The following is a 19,508-nucleotide window of genomic DNA, read 5'->3' on the forward strand; positions in this document are numbered from 1 at the left end:
GGTTTAGCACACGCTATAAATGCTATCGCAGCTTAGTAAAAGAGCCCTTAGAGTTTTGGTAGAGTCTCTTATAATAAGCCAGCTTGATTACTGCAATATTGCCTATTTGGCAATTTCTCAGAAGAATATGCAATGATTGCGAATAGTACAAAATGCGGCGGTCAGGCTGATTTTTAGGTTTAAGAACTATGATCACATTACACCCTCCTATCGAGTACTGCATTGGCTGCCAATGGAGGCGCGGGTGAAATTTAAGTTTGGTTGCTTCTGTTTTAAGGCTTTGTTTGGTTTAACTCCCAAATATATAATTGAGCTTTTCTATTTTGCAACCAACAGACATAAGAGAAACTCATATCTAAATTTTGTTTTTCCAGCTGTTAGAGGATGTAAACTTAAAAAAAATCATCAAAATCTTTTTTCATATCAAGCAGCGTTATGGGGTAAGGATTTAGAACAATTGCTTTTGCATACTAACACTTATGGGGAATTTAGGAGACATAAGAACATAAGAAGTTGCCTCCGCTGGGTCAGACCAGGGGTCCATCGCGCCCAGCAGTCCACACCCGCGGCGGCCCATCAGGTCCATGACCTGTAAGGTTTTCTTGATTTAGCCCTAGCCCCTTATTTTTCTATCTATACTCCTTCTATAACCTATCTACCTCTCTCTATGCCCCTCAATCCCCCTATCCTTCAGGAATCTATCCAATCCCTCTTTGAATCCCTGTAGTGTATTCTGCCCAATCACCTCCTCCGGGAGCGCGTTCCATGTGTCCACAACCCTCTGAGTGAAGAAAAACCTCCTGGCATTGGTTCTAAACCTGTCCCCTTCCAGTTTCTCCGAGTGTCCTCTTGTACTTGTGGTTCCCCGTTGTCTGAAGAATCTATCCTTGTCTACCTTCTCTACGCCCTTCATGATCTTGAAAGTTTCTATCATGTCTCCTCTAAGTCTCCTCTTCTCCAGGGAGAAGAACCCCAGCTTGTCCAGCCTGTCAGCGTATGATCAGTCTTCCATACCTTTTATCATTTTCGTTGCTCTTCTCTGGACCCTCTCAAGTATTGCCATGTCCTTCTTGAGGTACGGTGACCAAAATTGGACACAGTATTCCAGATGCGGGCGCACCATCGCACGATACAGCAGCATGATAACTTCTGTTATCCTAGTTGTGATACCTTTCTTAATGATGCCCAGCATTCTGTTTGCTTTCTTTGAGGCCGCTGCACATTGTGCCGATAATTTCATTGTTGTATCCACCAGCACACCCAAGTCTGTTTTCGATGTATTTAGGCAGCTAATTCATAAAAATTTTATTATGCACTATTTTGATCATTTTAGTGTCTCTAATTATTGGCTTTTAACTTTTTTAGTTCTATTCAACTTCTTTTATTGGGTTTTTTGGTTAGTTTTTTTTTACTATTGTAAACCACATAGAACTTTACGGCCTTGCGGTATATAAACTGATTATTATTATGACCTGGTATATTAACGGAAGATTAGATTGTTGCAGCAAGTCATCCATAGTTGCTCACCCCTGCAAATCTGTGATTGTCTGCCAGGCCCTTTCAAATATCACCCAGCAATAATCTTCATAGAACAATTTAGTTTGCTCTCTTTATTGTTGGACAAACTTTTTTACAAATATGGGCTCTTTTCTATCAATCCACTTCCCATCCTTTGTTTAAAAGCAGACTGAAAACCCACCTTTATGATATAGCCTTCGATCCTTAACCCTACTCTTCTGCCCACCATCCCAGCCAGCTGATTAATCGTTCCCCTTAACTGTATCCACAACATCCTCTTTGTCTGTCTTGTCTGTTTAGATTGTAAGCTCTCTTGAGCAGGGTCTGTTTTCTCCCCCTTTTGACTCTGTACAGCGCTGCGTGCGTCTGTAGCGCTATAGATATACTAGTAGTAGTAGTAATAGTAGAAAAACATAGTAAGCAAAAACACAAGAGAAAAAGCATTTCCCCTGTTTGAATATGTTACATTTTTTTATTTTTTTAATATTCCACATATCCTACAATTCTATGCAGATTACAAATTGTGCAGGTACTCAAGCATATTGTATATAGGGGCAAATCAGCAGAATAGCTCCTCCTGCACATTACTGCAGATGCCTCCAACCCAAGGGGCACAGGTTTAAGAGAGTTTTATACCTGACAACTGTAGACACTGTAAAAACCCTGAAATTAGTTACTAGTAGAGCTAGAGGGTATTAAAATGAAGTGGCAAGGAGAGAGACCTGAAAGCAATTATCAGGAAATCTTTTTCTACTGAATGGATGGTGGATCCTCGGCAAGCTCTTCTGTGGGTGAGGACAAAAACAGTGACAAAATTCAAAGAGGTATTGCATGTGTATAGAATAAAAATAGTTTAGTGTATTATTAATTTATAATCCTCTTTTCCCAGAACACAGTGAACAAACAGTGAGCAAAAACACACACGCAATAAACAACATACAAATATATACACACAAAAAGCAAATACACAAAATTAACTACCCAGAAAAGCTGCACCACAGGTAACAGTCAGGCAGAGTGAATGGTATGCCAAGTGCAACAAGTGTTTTTTCAGAAGACGTTTAAAAGTCACTGTATCTGGTGAAGGACATAAGAAGACTTGAAGCGGTCCAGAGGAGGGCAATGAAAATGATAGGAGATTTGCGCCAAAAGACATATGAGGAGAGACTGGAAGCCCTGAATATGTATACCCTAGAGGAAAGGAGGAACAGGGGAGATAGGATTCAGACATTCAAATACTTGAAAGGTATTAACATAGAACAAAATCTTTTCCAGAGAAAGGAAAATGGTAAAACCATAGGACATAATTTGAGGTTGAGGGGTGGTAGACTCGAGAGCAATGTAAGGAAATTCTTCTTTAGGGAGAGGGTGGTGGATGCCTGGAATGCGCTCCCGAGAGAGGTGGTGGAGAGGAAATCAGTGACAGAGTTCAAAAAAGCATGGGATGAACACAGAGGATCTAGAATCAGAAAATAATAGTTAATAGTGAAGAACTAAGGCCAGTACTGGTCAGACTTGCACGGTCTGTGTCTGTATATGGCCATTTGGTTGAGAATGGGCTGGGGAGGGCATCAATGGCTGGGATGGTGTAGATGGGCTGGAGTGAGCTTTGACGGAAACTTCAGTAGTTGGAACCTAAGCACAGTACTGGGCAGAGCTTTGGATTCTTGCCAAGAAATAGCTAGGAAGAATAAAAAAACCTTTTTTTTGATTGAATTAGGTTGGGCAGACTGGATGGATCATTCAGGTCTTTATCTGCCGTCATCTACTGGGAAAGATGGTAGAGGCGCTGATAAAGGACCGCTTCATCGATCACCTTGACGGACACAAACTGATGAGGACCAGCCAGCACGGCTTCACCAAAGGAAGATCTTGCTTGACAAACTTACTGCACTTCTTCGAAGGAGTAAATGGGCAGATAGACAAAGGTGACCCGGTCGACGTCGTCTATCTAGATTTTCTTTAGGCGTTCGACAAGGTTCCACATGAACGTCTACTTCAAAAAATTACGAGCCATGGAATCAAGGGTGATATACTCATGTGGATTAAAAACTAGTTGGCGGATAGAAAACAGAGATTGGGGGTGAATGGACAATACTTGGACTGGAAAAGTGTCACGAGTGGAGTGCCACAGGGTTCGGTGCTCGGGCCTATGCTCTTCAACATATTTATAAATGACATAGAAATTGGCACGACGAGTGAGGTAATTAAATTTGCGGACGATACAAAGTTATTCATAGTGAGAACACTGAAGGATTGTGAAGACCTACAAAGAGACATAAATACACTCGAGGAATGGGCCGCGAAATGGCAAATGAGGTTCAATGTGGATAAGTGCAAGGTGATGCATGTTGGTAACAAAAATCATATGCACGAATACAGGATGTCCGGTGCTATACTTGGAGAGAGCCCCCAGGAAAGAGACTTGGGAGTACTTGTAGACAAGTCAATGAAACTGTCCGTGTAATGTGCGGTGGCGGTGAAAAGGGCAAACAGAATGCTAAGAATGATTAAGAATGCTAGGAATGATTAAGTGGATCAGAAACAGATCTGAAAAGGTTATCATGCCATTATACCAGGCCATGGTACGCCCCCACCTAGAATACTGCATCCAACACTGGTCGCCGTACATGAAAAAGGACATAGTACTACTCGAAAGTTTCCAGAGAAGAGCGACAAAAATGGTTAAGGGACTGGGGGAGTTGCTGTACAATGAGAGGCTAGAGAAGCTGGGTCTCTTCTCCCTTGAAAAGAGAAGGGGACATGATTGAAACATTCAAGATATTGAAGGGAATTGACTTAGTAGAGAAAGAGAGATTGTTCACCTTCTCCAAGCTGAAGAGAAAGAGAGGGCACTCGCTAAAGTTATAAGAGAAAAGATTCTGTACAAACGTAAGGAAGTTCTTATTCACCCAGAGAGTGGTAGAAATCTGGAAAGCTCTTCTGGAGGCTGTTATAGGGGGAAAGCACCCTCCAGGGATTCAAGACAAGGTTGGATAAGTTCCTACTGGAACAGAACTTACGCAAGTAAGGCTAGACTGAAATACGGCACTGGTCTTTGACCTAAGGGTGCCGCGTGAGTGTACTGCTGGGCACGATGGACCACTGGTCTGACCCAGCAGTAGCAAATCTTATGTTCTTATTCAGTGGTCCAGAAACAGTGGACATACTTTTTCTTGTGCTCTCCAAATGGAAGGCACTAAAGTCAGGCACCACTAGCTGCAGCAGAATGCAATGTCCATGCGGATACATAAGGCTGCAAATGAGTAGAGAGCATTTCCACTCCAAGCAAAACTTGAATGGCTCAAACTTAAAAAAAAAAGTTGGCCTGATTCTATAAAGTGGGTGCTAACATTTACATTCCAGTTATACATGCAAATATTTAGAATACTAGTATTTACTGTATGTGCACATATACACATATATGGTAATGTTCTGTCTAAATGTTATTGTGCAACTACACACATCTTCAATAGCACACAGTTTATAGATGCACATACACAGGGGTAGTGTCTGGGCTGACCACACAGCCCCACATGTAACTTATAGAATTCTATAAAGTTATGGACTATAAGAACACATATTTACCCCAGCTCAATGACTGGCCTAAGGGTTTGTACCTAAGTACATATGTGTGTATATACAGTTAGAAATATAGAAACATATTGGCAGATAAAGACCAAATGGCCCATCCACCACATCCACTATCTCCTTCTCTCCCTAAGAGATCCCATGAGCTTGTTCCACACTTTCTTGAATTCAGACACAGTCTTTGTCTCTATCATCTCTACCACGAGACTATTCCACACATTTACCACCCTTTCTGCAAAAAAAGTATTTCCTTAGATTACTCCTGAGCCTATCGCCTCTTAACTTCATCCTATGCCCTCTCACTCTGGAGGAGTTTCCTTTCAGCTGAAAGAAACTTGCTTCATGCGTCTTTACACCACATGGGTATTTAAAAAGTTTCTGTCATATCTCACCTTTCCTTCAAAGTATATATATTGAGATCTTTAAGTCTGTCCCCGTACATCTTATGATGTAGACCACCGACCATTTTAGTAGCCTTCCACTGGACTGACTCTATCCTGTCTGTATCTTTTTGATGCGGTCTCCAGAATTGTTCACAATATTTTAAATGAGGTCTCACCAGAGTTGTATACAGGGGCATCAATTCCTCCTTTTTTCTACTTGTCATTCCTCTCCCTGTGCACCCAAGCATCCTTCTGGCTTTCACCTTTGCCTTTTCAACCTGTTTGGCCACCTTAAGATCATCATATGCAGCCCAAATGCATGGCCTTACATTTCTTAGCGTTAAATCTTAGGTCCTTCTTCATGTTCTCTACACCATCAGGGTGTCTACTCTATTGCAGATTTTGGTTACATCCACAAAGAGGCAAATCCTTTCAGACAGCCCTTCAGCAATATCACTTACAAAATTGTTAAAAGAACAGAAGAACCAAAAAAAAGAAGAGACAAAGCCTCGGACTACTATGAAGAAAACAGCAAAAAAGAGGCGCTGATGATCACTAGTCATTTTTATTTGATAATAAACAATTAAAATGTATAAAAACAAACAACTAGGATCCAAGTTTGGGCAACAGCGTAGCCTTCGTCAGGGAACAGTATCAAACGTGTCGGCGTCTCTACTTTTGGCACTTCATTTGCGAAGTAGAGACGCCAACACGTTTGATACTGTCCCCTGAGAAAGACGAAGCTGTCACCGAAACTTGGATCCTAGTCGGGAATTTGTTTGTTTTTATACATTTTAATTGTTTATTATCAAACTAGTCGTTAAGCCCGTTACATTAATGGGTGCTAGAATATATGTGTGTCTGTCTGTGTTTCTTTATCTCTCTCTCCTTGGCCGCTGTCTGTGTCCTTCTGTCTCCCCCCCCCCCCCCCCCCCCCGAGCAAAGCTGTCTGCCTCCAGCACACCCCTCCCCCCAAAGCAGCCCCCTTTCCCTCTCCCTAACTGTCTCTCCATGGCCCTCTTCTGTTTTCCCCCCAGAGCAAAGCTGTTTGCCCTAAGCACACCCCTACCCCCAAAAGCAGCCCCTTTCCTTCTCCCTAACTGTCTCTCCATGGCCCCTTCTGTCTTCCCCCAGAGCAAACCTGTCTGTCCACAGCACACCCCTCCCCCATAGCAGCCCCCTTTTCCCTCTCCCTATCTCTCCATGGCCCCTTCTGTCTCCCCCCAGCACACCCCTCCCCCATAGCAGCCCCCTTTCCCTCTCCCTGTCTCTCCATGGCCCCTTCTGTCTCCCCTCAGTACACCCCTCCCCCCAAAGCAGCCCCCTTTCCCTCTCCTTCTGGCCCCCTGTATTGATTCCCCTGCTTACTCTCCCTGCATCCCGGCGTCTTCTGGCCTGCTCCAGGCCGCGATAGTGGTGGCCGGCCCCAGCGAACCTCACAGGCCGCTCCCCAACCCGGAAGCACGCTCCCTCCCGACGTGATCCCGTGCGTCAGAGGGAACGTGCCACCGAGGCCGGAAAATGGCCTGCGAGGCCCGCCAAAGCCGGCCATGATCGCAGGCTGGCCAGAAGAAAAGGATCAGCGGCAGCGGTGAGCGAGGGCGGGAGGTGAGGTGCTTGCTTCCGGTTTGTGAGGAGCTTGCTTCGGATTGGTGAATGAGGAGGGGAGGGGCCAGAGTGATCCCTGGCCGCGTTCTAAAATGGAACGCGGCCACGGATCAGAAAACACGGCGCCAGGGATCACGATTTTTCAAGAGCGCATGCGCGCTCTAGAGTTTTATTATATAGGAATAAAAGGCTCGTGATCATCAGTTGGCTGTGACATCTCCAATGCTGCTTTTTTGCTGTTTTCTAAAAAGAACAGGCCCAAGAACCGAACCTTGAGGCACCCCTTGGTAATATTGCTTTCCTCAGAGCGATCCCCATTGACCACTACCGTTTGCCACCTTCCACTAGTGTTCTACACAGGAAGGCAGGTGCCTGTATTTCCTTATAGAATAGTCTGCCAGGCACCCTTTGGTCACCTAACTATAGGAGAAGGAGTTGCAGCCCTAAAAACAAAAGTTGGATACTGTGCACAGAGTGGCAATTACAGCTCTAGCAATTTTTCTGGTAAGGCTGGATACTAGACTGGTGTTTATCTGAGATCAATTACTTATATTAGCATTAAATCACAAATTTACATGTGACATTCTCACATTATAAACTTCCATACATGGTAAGAAGTTAGCCTGTTTTCTACACCTGTATTCAGTTGCATCGCTATGCTTACCTGATATTTCCTGAAAATGGGTATGATCTTATACTTATTCATGTATTAATATTTTATTAAATGCATCTGTTTCAAAGAAATCTGATCTAATCTAATATTTGATTCTGTATACCGAGACTTCAATCTAAGAGAGCCTGACTCGGTTTCCAATAGTTAGATTAAGCTGAAAGGGATCTCAAAAAGGATTAATTACCAAAGTGTTTAATAAACAGAATAGTTTTCAAAGCCTTACGAAAAGAAAAAAGGGAACCAGTGCTTCTCAGGAAAAGTGGTAGATCATTCCAAAATTGTGTGAACTTGAAGGACAGAGAGAGGACAAAAATCTTGATTCTTTTGATACCTTTACTAGATGGGCAGGAAAGCTTAAGTTGTTGATCGCCTCTTGCAAAAGAGAATCTATAAAGATTCCAAAATAAAGGAACTAAGGGAGTAAAAATGCCAAGAAGAATTTTAAAAACAACACGGGCCCACTTGAACTGGACTCTAAAATATACCAGGAGCCAATAAAGGTTGAAGGGCAGTGGCGTCACATGATCAAACTTACAATGAGCAGCATTGGTGTAGCGAAGGTGAGCGGTGCCCAGGGCAGTGGCACCCCTCCCCCGGCCCCTTCCCCGCCCCGTGGCGTGCGCGCACGTGCCCTTTCCCCGTACCTTTTTAACTTCAGCACAAGCAGCCACCAACTTACTGCCTGCGTCAGCTTCGGCGCTCTCTCCGATGTCACTTCCTAGGCGCAGGTCCCAGAAGTGACGTCAGAGAGAGCGCCAAAGCCGATGTGGGCAGCAAGATGGTGGCTGCTCACGCCAAAGTTAAAAAGGTATAGGGGAAGGAGGGTACATGTGCGACAGAGGGAGGAGTGGGAGAGGATAGAGAAGAGGATGGGTGCCGGCGCCCCGAGCAAGATGGCACCTGGGGTGGACCGCCTTCTTCCTTACTACACCACTGATGAGCACTCATCTAACAGTATGGCAGTAATTTCCTATGACAAATCAATTACATTGCTGAATTTATTATTTATTCATTTGTTTTTATATTCCGTCCTCCCAGGAGAGCTCAGAATGGGTTACATAACAAGCAGGGTAAAGTGTAACATGGCAAACATGGTATGATGTGACATAGCATGACAAACAGTGTTTGACAAAGCATGGCAACCATAGTCTTATATATACATTTATTACTTTCATCGTTTTTTTACACATCTGTACTTATAAGGGGGTGCTGAAAAGTTCTCAGCCCTATACTTCCTAAATTCTGAGCATTATTATGCCACTGTAGCTGAAAAGAGTGTTATCATATTTCGTTAAGTGCCAATTTGCAGAAACAAAATTCTATATTTTTGACATTGTTTCAGATCATTGATTGAACCATGTTCACATCATTCTCTTCTTGGTTGGGCTGAGAACGTTCCAGCACCCCCTCATATATCTTTTTACTCCCATGCTATTCCTATGCTTGTTCCTGTTGTTTTGTTGTGGAATAAGTGAATGCCACTTAGCTCATACATCCTTATAACCAAAGTAAGAGTCTCTCTCTTTCTCCCTCCCTCTCTCTCTCTGTCAGAAGCCTCTAACTATGCCAGTTCTGTGCTCAGTGTGAAACAGACATGGCTGAAAATTAAAAAATCATGGCTATTTCTATAGCAGAAAAGTTCCTAGCAGGTAGTGCTCTGTAAAGCCATCACCTATTATCTATTCTTGTCTGCAGATTGTGAGCGCTGGGAAAGTGTGCAGACCAGCCAAAGATGACTGCGACATTGTCGACATGTGTAACGGTGACTCACCCTACTGTGTATCTGATAGTTTCCGCGTTAATGGGTACCCATGCAAAAATGAAGAGGGATACTGTTACATGGGAAAGTGCTCTTACCTAGACAGCCAGTGCGGTAAACTGTGGGGAGCAGGTAAGTGTAAAGGCAAGAAGCCGAGACACATCATGGAAATCCTATGGATTTAATTAAAATTGTAAGGGATTCTAGCAAGATGGCATAGCTATATTCAAACACAAAAAGAAGACCACCAAGATAGACCAAAATGACACTGAAGGTCTTTTTTTTATATAAAGGAACAAGCCTCGGATCATGGAGTTTTACCAATTCTGGGTTTTCTCAAAGAGACAGACAGATCTGTTCTCTTACTCCTTCTTGCATCATCGGCTTGAAAACTATCCTCCCTACCTTTAACTCAATTAATTAATTTATTTCTTTAATTCATTACTCTTCTATTAATATAAAAATTCATCTAAATAAAATTGCTCAATTCATACTAAACTAAACCATTTGAATTTTTGATACTAAAGAACCTCACAGCTTATTTCAGAACACAAAAACGACAGATTAAATTTTTTTTTACTTATCTTAGAAAAGTGCACTAGTGCTTTTAAGTGCTATGTTGAAGTGCATTATTGCTGTAAACTGCATCAATTCATTTCCTAATAAATAGGCTAAATGGCAAGCAATCAAATGAAATTCAAAAAAGTCTCTCTTGCCATATACAATCAAGAATGCAAAGAACCAATCAATGATATTTAAACACTACTACGCTACGCTAGACAGAAAATCATCTGAGTAGCGTTCTGAGATATCCCCAGTGTTTAAATATCATTGATTGGTTCTTTGCATTCTTGATTGTATATGGCAAGAGAGACTTTTTTGAATTTTATTCAATTCATTTCCAGCTTTAAGAGCTTAAAGTGCTTAGCTTCTGCTCTAAAGTAAACAAGGCCGTTGCTTATTACTTTCAGTCATCCAATGTGGCCTGCATTTCGCCGGATACACTGATCCCCGCTGCGTTCACTGAATCTGTCTAAGTACAGAGATTCAGCAGGCAGGCCTCTGATGTCATAGCAATAGTGAAGCTATCATGCACACTGTGTGGACTCCTCCCACTTCCAAAAAGCAGAGCACTACTATTTTCTCTTTTCCAAGCTGAAGAGCCCTAACTTCTTTAGTCTTTCCTCATACGAGATGATTTCCATCTCCTTTATCATCTTGGTTGCTGTTCTTTGAACCTTTTCTAATTCTACTATATCTTTTCCACTATATCTTTTTTGAGATACATTGACCAGAACTGAATAGTATTCAAGGTGGGGTCACATCACAGAGAAAACCACTGGAATCTAAAGGTAGCAGAGGAGAAATAATGGGAGTAGGAAGTGATAGGATAGATGAAGGTTCCTATGGATGACTGATTTTTTTTTATTACCAGGAACAATGTACAAATTTCCCATTTTTTTGCTGATTGCACCTTTTTGTATCTACAACAGAGGGAAAATATTCAAAGACATTGAACCCCCCCACCCGACCCCCCCCCACCACCACCAATACTACCATCACCACCTAATTCTTGATTATTATTTTTTTGTTTGTTTCTTTTCCCTGGAAATCTGGAATCTAAAGGTAGCAGAGGAGAAATAATGGGAGTAGGAAGTGATAGGATAGATGAAGGTTCCTATGGATGACTGATTTTTTTTTATTACCAGGAACAATGTACAAATTTCCCATTTTTTTGCTGATTGCACCTTTTTGTATCTACAACAGAGGGAAAATATTCAAAGACATTGAACCCCCCCCCCACCCGACCCCCCCACCATCAATACTACCATCACCACCTAATTCTTGATTATTATTTTTTTGTTTGTTTCTTTTCCCTTATTTATTTTTTAACCCACATTACAACATTTTAATATGTGGTATTCTACTACGCACATTTATTTATTTTAATATTTATACACCACTTATAGCCTAAGTGGTTTACCTTCAGGTACTCAAGTTTTTCTCCCTATCTGTCCTGGTGGGCTCACAATCTGACTATGTACCTGGAGCAATTGCATGTTAAGTGAATTATCCAGGGTCAAAAGGAACAGTGCTGGACTTGAATCTACAACCTCAGGGTGCTGAGGCTACAACCCTAACCACTAAACCACTCCTTCACTTGCTGAATTGATTTTGCATGTGCTCTTTTTTTTAAGGTGCCTTAAACAAGCTGAATGAGCATTAACAAATGCACTTCCCTTTTACTACGAAGGCTGCTACAGTTCTGAATTTTTGCTTTTTATCTTGTACTGTTTGCATTTTATTTTTCCATTGTAACCTGCTTCCAGATGATTTGGTAAAATAAAGCAAACCCTCCATAGCATAAAGAAAAAATACTATACCTCAGAAACCTGTAGTTGATGGAAGGTGCCAGAATAGAGTAGATTCAAGTTGAGGTCTGCATGTTGTCACAACTTCCACAGTACACTACCATGGATTTTTGTAGTATCTGCTGGTTTTAAGAAAGGTTTGGACAAGTTCCTGGAGGAAAAGTCCATAGTCTGTTATTGAGAAAGACAAAGGGGAAGCCACTGCTTGCCCTGTATTGGTAGCATGGAATATTGCTACACCTTGGGTTTTGGCCAGGTACTAGTGACCTGGATTGGCCACCATGAGAACAGGCTACTGGGCTTGATGGACCATTGGTCTGACCCATTAAGGCTATTCTTATGTTCTTATGCTCATGGGGATGTTGTAAATCTTTTGAGAGGTGAAACCTAAGGGTACAACCAGTACTTTGTAAACTAAGCAAAATTAATCTTCATGTTTGCACAAGTGTGCTTTAGCTTTATATGACTTTCCCGCAAATTTATTTATAGCGCCATAAGTTATGGGCACAGACAAATTTGTGTGCACAACTTAATTTTTTGACAAGACCAATTGGCTCAGATAACTGGTAATTAACACCTCATAATTGATGCTAATTGGCACTAATTAGAAGCTTTTGTAGGCACTTTCTTTAAAGTGATGCTCGTCAGTTCTAATGTGTGAATCTGAAAAGGGAGCATGGCCAAGCGAGAAGCATGGGTGGACTGACATCGAATTCATATGATCCATGCACAACTTAGGTGTAAGTATTTAGGCCTGGTTTTCCTCGGCTTAAATGGGTGCGCCTAAAAGTTATGACATGCACTGGCAATAAGCATGATTCTATAAGGTGTGCATGCCTTTTATAGAAGCGCAGTAAACACTGTTGTAACTGGTGCCAATTTGGGGGGGGAGGCACTATATATTGAATCAGGCCATTTGTGGATAATTTTAGAGCATTTTGCAAAATCATCCATCATATACGTACACCTATAAAAGTATAGATAGGAAGCAATTCTATGTATGGGGAGACCCGATGATCCACAGTGGAAACAATCCACTGATGAAAACAAAAACTGTGGATACAGATGTTCTGGAGATAATTTATTAAACACTGACATATAAAACCATGAACATTCAATTATAAAAGTACAGTGCTAAAAAATGTGGAGGGGCATAATCAAAAAAATCGTCTAAGTCGCTTTTTGGCCTAAGGCCTTAAATGTTGAAAACAGAAGCAGGGAAAGTGTCCATAACCAAGACAAACGTCCTTGTTTTGATAATGGCCTGCCTCTACATTCAGCTGTTTAAACGCCCAGCCAACCACTACGTCTACAAGTACACCCCCATGATGTCTACACTTATACCCCATAATGAACTCAAAAAACGCATAAGCCCAAAACGTCCAACACAAGGGCTTTTAGGCGAAGGAGGAGCCAGTCCTTCGCCTAAAAGCTGGATTCTGTAACCGGTGTCTGTCAAAAACAACACCGGTTACAGAATCCCTCCCCCCACACACACACACACACACAACATCGGGGCAGGAGGGAACCCGAGCCCCCCTGCCCTGGGCACCCGCGGCACCCCCCGACGACATCGGGGCAAGAGGGAGTCCAATCCCTCTTGCCCCGGCGATCGTGCCTCACCCCCCCGCCGAGTATGATCGGGCCAGGAGGGAGCCCAAACCCTCCTGGCCACGGCAACCCCCCCCCCCCCGACTGGATCTGGCCAGGAGGGAGCCCTAGCCCTCCTGGCCCTGGCGACCCCCTACCCCCCACCCCCACTACAATATGGGCAGGAGGGATTCCAGGCTTTCCTGCCCTCGACACAACCCCCCACCCCCCCAATGCCCGCCCCCCCCCACGAACCCCTGATCGCCCCCCCTGCTGACCCTCGACCCCCCCGGCTGCCCCATGACCCCCCACCCCCCATCCCCATACCTTTCAACGTTGGCCAGACGGACGGGTGCCAAGCCCGCCCGTCCAGCAGGCCAGCCGACTCCAGAATGGGGCCGGATTGGCTCAGGCGGCTGAAACCCCGCTCACAGGTGGGGCCTGAGGTGCCTGGGCCAATTAGAATAGGCCCGGGAGCCTTAGGCTTCTCCTGTGGGCGGGGCCTTAAGCACATGGGTCGGGTTGGGCATCTCTCCTGCCGCGATGGTTGCAGTGGTTGGGTGGGTAAGTTGCCTGGCCGCTGAACTGATCGCGCCAGCGGCCATCAGCTCAGCGGCCCCTTTTTCGGCACTTAGACCTGGTTTGACTTCGTCTAAGTCAAAAAGGTATAAGTGCCAACTAGGCAACCTGTCAAATGTTTTGGTTATACCTGCTGCACGCCTAGGTGTAGGTCGGCCCACCTCCCACCCACCGCCCGCCCTTTCCCCTCCTCTAAGCATGCCTCTTTTCTCTCTGTGCGTTTAGAGGCAGGGGAAAAGCCTAAGCTGGTTTTAGATGCGTCTAAAAACCAGCTTTGGTTATGGGTACTTGGACGATCAGACTTTTTGATCGTCTAAATAGCCATTTAGGACACTTTTTAGATGTGTTTTTTTTTTTATTATGAACCCCAGAGTGTCCGGGTTTTTATCACTATATTTTTTAGCATTGTACTTTTTAAATTTAATTTTCATGGTTTTATATTTCAGTCTTTAATAAATTATCTCCAGAACATCTGTATCTACAGTTTTTGTTTTTGTTTACTTTTATACACATAAACATAACAGCTCCTTAGCAAACTGCACTCACTACCTTGCTTATACATATAAGACCAGGCTTCATATTCTCAGGAAGAAAAAAACCTCAGAACTTCTAGAAGAACTAATTTTCATGTTTAAAAAAAAACAGACAAAAGTTTTGAGGCTTTTTTCTTCTGATAATATTGAGCCTGGTCTAATATAAGTTACATTACATTACATTAGTGACTTCTATTCTGCCTGAACCTTGCAGTTCTAAGCATTAGAAGATAACTTGACATTTCCAGGAAGTTACAATTTAGGAGTTGGCTACTTAGTAGAGGCTCTGAGGAGAAATTGAAGGAAGGGTGGAGATTTGAGGCACATGAGCACAATTTGCTAATGAAGTTATGTTTACATGATAATAAACAGTCCCCCTTTCCTTTTTATGGTTAAGTTGTACATTTTATACATGTAAGCAGACCTGGGGATGGAGCTGGATGCACATGCATGTAACCTAGCAAACATTATATGTGTTTTCCCTGCCACCACCAGGACACAAGTATAAATGGCAATTTAGAAAAGAAAATATATATATTAATACCACTTTTTAGATGTTTCCTAGCCTTATTCACTTATGCTGTTGCTTCCAAACTTGTTTCCTTCATGTTTTTATATGGATTAATTGTTTGAGGCATGTGTTGTTAATTTTTAGGTGCAGTAAAAGGCTCTGATAGCTGTTATGAGATGAACAAGAAAGGAATTAATTATGGATTCTGCTATAAATCGGAAGGCTCATATGTTCCCTGTAAAACCAAGTCAGTACCTCCCTATGATTTTCTCAAAGTTAAGTTTTGTTTAGTCATTTTTGTAATTTTGAATTAACAAAGAGAGAGAATATATATAAATGTTAAATAATGGGCTTATGAGGAACTGGATGGCTATTGAGTACCTGATAAAAATTCATTTGGTATCAGCCCTGTATCTAATGGTCCAACCTATAAAACTATTAAAAACTGGGGAAGTGTTCTTGAAATACAGTAAAACCTTGGTTTGCGAGCATAATTCCTTCCAGAAGCATGCTTGTAATCCAAAGCAGTCGTTTATCGAAGCAAATTTCCCTATAAGAAATAATGGAAACTCAGACGATTCGTTCCACAACCCAAAAACTTTAATACAAAATGCTATGGGGCTCATAATCGAAAGAGAAAAATGTCCAAAAACCGGCCTAAGTCGGCACTTGGACGAACATTGTCAAAATACGTCCAAGTGCTGATAATGGAAACGGGTTTTGGACGTATTTCTAAATGACCTAGGCCTTCATAGTGCTGCTGAACGACCATAGTTAAATGGGGCGTTTCAGGAGGAGTGTCGAGGGTGGGATTTGGGCGGGACATGGGCAGGCTTAGACTTAGTTGTACTGCATGTTTAACCGAATGTTATACAGCACAGGATCAACGGAACTTGGACGTTGTGACTTAGACCAGTTAAAACATGGTCTAAGTCACAAAAACCCACCTAAAGTGACCAGTAAGCACTACAAACACATAATACAGACCCCCACACACTACCCCAGTGATCACCAACCCTCCCCCCACCCCCATAAAAATATTAATCACAACTTAAAAATTGTGCCTCCAGAACATCATTGCCTGGCATAGGAAAGCCTAGTCGTGCTGCACAGAGGCATCTTAAGCCATCTTGGGGGTGGGTTAGGGACCCATGGAGAGGAGGACCCATGCCCATAAGCCCCTGTAATCCCTGCATTGATACTGAAACACGTGCACTCCCCTATACACCCCCAAAACCCTTTTGTACTGGCATATAAGTGGCTCCTGCAACCATAAGGGCTATTAGGGTGGTAGATAAGTGGGTCTAGGGGATTCTGGAGGTGGTTTGGGGGGCTCATCATGACCTATAAGGGAGCTGTAGTGAGATGATGCAAGGTACCTTTTTGGTGAAGTTCACAGCAGTGCCCTGTATGGTACCCCACTATTTAGGTGCTATATCTGAGTGTTCAGTCCATCACTTTTTAGACCCCTCCCATGTCCAATAGGGCTTGTTCTAGGCATTTTTGACTTGGATGAAAAGTTTGGACAAAAATGTGGTATAGAGATGGACGATTTAGCGAGTTGGACGATCAGATCAGCAGGACGTATACTTGGACGATTTTTAAAACGAAAAAATATTTGGACGTATTTTTCGAAAATGTGTCCTAGGCTGTTTTTTAATTTGGATGACTTGCGAGTTAGATGAAAACGGACTTAGACGTTCCTTTCGATTATGCCCCTCCACATGTACTCATATTGCAAGACCTCACTCATTTAGAACAGTCACTACACTCCTGCAGCGTTAGAGAGAGAAGAACCATCGGCTCAGTTATGATGATGTGACGTGTGTATACTGCATGTGCTCGTATTGCTAAACTTTGTTCGTTTAGAACAGTCACTACACTCTTGCAGTGTCAGAGAGAGAAGAACCATCGGCTCAGTTGTGATGTGTGTATACTGTATGTACTTGTATTGCAAGACATTGCTTGTATATCAAGTAAAAATTTAATAAAATGTTTTGCTTATCTTGCAAAACACTTGCATACCAAGTTACTTGCAATCCAAGGTTTTACTATATTTTGGTTGTGTTTCCCCTTAGAAACAAATATTTTAGGACTACCATGACTATATAGTATATGAAGTGCTCCTTATAAAATAGGCATCTTTTTGTACTTCTTACATAAATGACCTATTATAAAATTAGGTGCTAAAAGAGAGGAAGAGATAATGATTACTAGACTGGACATTTAGGTCCTGATTCTATAATCATGGACGCCTAGGCCCTGATTCTGTATAGGACGCCCAGGAGAGGTGTCCTATACAGAATTGGTCCTACACTAAACCCCGATTCTGTAACCAGCGTCCATGGTACAGACAACGGTTAGAGAATCGGGTTAAATTAGACACAGTCGCTACACTTATCGCTGCAAGGGATCTCTCCCTGCTGCAATAAGTTTAGTGGCCGCGGCCGCCTGTCCCATCGCCGGCAGGAGAATGCCCAACTCCTCCTGTCGGAACCCCTCTCCCCCCCCCCCCCCCAACTGGTAATCGCCGACAGGAGGATTCCCAACTCCTCCTGTCAGAACCCTGAACCCCGGACCCCCCTCCCCCCCAACTCGTAATCGCCGACAGGAGGATGCCCAACTCCTCCTGCCTGAAAGCTCGACGACCCCCCGCCCCAACTAATCTCCCTCCCCCAACTAACCTTTAAATGTTGGTCGGCTGGACGGGTCTTGCTGCCGTCCAGCCGACAGGCCCGCCTCGTGGAAATGAGACGGGCCCGCCCCTTCCCGGCCCATCCCCGCTAAATCTAAGGCCTGATTGGCCCAGGCTCTAGAAGCCTGGACCAATCAGGCCTTAGGCATAGCAGGTCCGCCCATCCCCACTAATCCTAAGGCCTGATTGGCCCAGGCTAGGCACCTGGGCCAATCAAACTTATTGGCGCTGATTAAGCTAATTAAATAAGTTAGACACCTAAATCAGCTAGGTCCAATAATTTAAGTGCCTAACTTTAGGAGTCTTTCATAGAATCTGGATCTAACTGCCCAATTTTCATGTCCTGGCCAGCTAAAAAGCACTTAGTCACCTAAGCACTACTATTCAGCGTGAGATGGTCACTGAATATTAGCAGCTAGATGGCTATGTTGCGCAACCTGGTCAGCTATCCATGACATTCAGACCGCTGGCCGGTTAAATTGAGAGGTCAAATTGGGCTTCTTAAATTACTTGTCTATCTTTGGTCGCTTTATACTTAGCTGGCCAGCACTGAATATTAACATAGCTGGCTATGTTTTTAGCAGCCAAAACTAGACCGGATATTCAATGCCCAATATCAGAAATGATCCAGCATTGAATATCCGGGCTCAGTGCTGACTGCGGAAGTCAGCCCGGCTAACTCCCATGGTCTGAACATCAGCCCCTAAAAGCTCATATTCATAAAATGGGCTTTAGAATTTAGCGCATGCTTATTCCCTTAAAGCACATTAAAGATGAGTTAAGCTCTAACACTGCTTGATGAATTACCCCCCCCCCCTTAAGTGATCTAGTATATAAAAGTTCATAAATCTCTCTAGAAGTTCTGTAATCACAATATTTAAAGTTGACATTAATAAAAGCTCTAATCAAAATTTTGGCACAAAATACCAATAGATATAATAAAGAAAACTGGTCCACACTTTAAATCTCTTCTTTTACCCAACTGCCTTCCAGTTGTACCACTTTGAGTCCAAAACTCGATGGATTTATGCTCCTAAACTAAACTAAACTAAACCTTGGGTTTATATACCGCACCATCTCCACGAATGCGGAGCTCGGCACGGTTTACAGGAAGAAAGATGAGAGAGGAACTACAGTGGAGAGATTAAAGAGTTAGGTGTAAAGGGGGAAGGTGAGAGGCCTAAGAGGGGGGAAGTGTTACAGTTTTGAGAATAGCCAGGTTTTTAGGTGTTTGCGGAAGAGTTGGAGGGAGCTTGAGGTTCGGAGAGGGGAGGGGAGGTTATTCCAGATCTCAGTGATTCTAAAGGGGAGGGATGACCCAAGTTTGCCTACATGGGAAATACCTTTTATGGAAGGGAAGGATAGTTTAAAAATTTGGGAGGATCTGGAGGAAGTAGGGGTTGGGGAGTTCCAGGATAGAGGGATAACGGCAGGAAGGATGCCATGTAAGATCTTGTAGGCCAGACACGCACATTTGAAGTGGATCCTGGGGATTACTGGGAGCCAATGGAGCTTAGACAGGAGTGGTGAGACGTATGCTCATAAATTAGAATCTCTGAAAATTTACTAGAGCTGAATGCATAAATTGTCATTCAAAATTTTACTGAACTCTTAAATTTAGGAGTATAAAAAGTGGGTGATAACAGGGATGTAAAAATGAGAGCTGACTCTTTACAACTGAAAGGAAGTTCAGGAA

General features: G+C 43.1%; 1 protein-coding gene across 1 annotated transcript in view; it reads left to right on the top strand.

Moving 5' to 3' along the window:
- The window catches only part of LOC117362637 (zinc metalloproteinase-disintegrin-like VLAIP-A), a 173,284-nt gene that overhangs the window by 113,136 nt on the left and 40,640 nt on the right, over window positions 1-19,508 (top strand). Inside the window, exons 14-15 of the mRNA XM_033949347.1 lie at window positions 9,469-9,664; window positions 15,262-15,364. Of these exons, the coding sequence (XP_033805238.1) occupies window positions 9,469-9,664; window positions 15,262-15,364 (299 nt within the window). The remainder of the gene's footprint in view (window positions 1-9,468; window positions 9,665-15,261; window positions 15,365-19,508) is intronic.

The sequence above is a fragment of the Geotrypetes seraphini genome, chromosome 6 (genome assembly GCF_902459505.1).
Source record: "Geotrypetes seraphini chromosome 6, aGeoSer1.1, whole genome shotgun sequence".
Taxonomy (NCBI): Eukaryota; Metazoa; Chordata; class Amphibia; order Gymnophiona; family Dermophiidae; genus Geotrypetes; species Geotrypetes seraphini.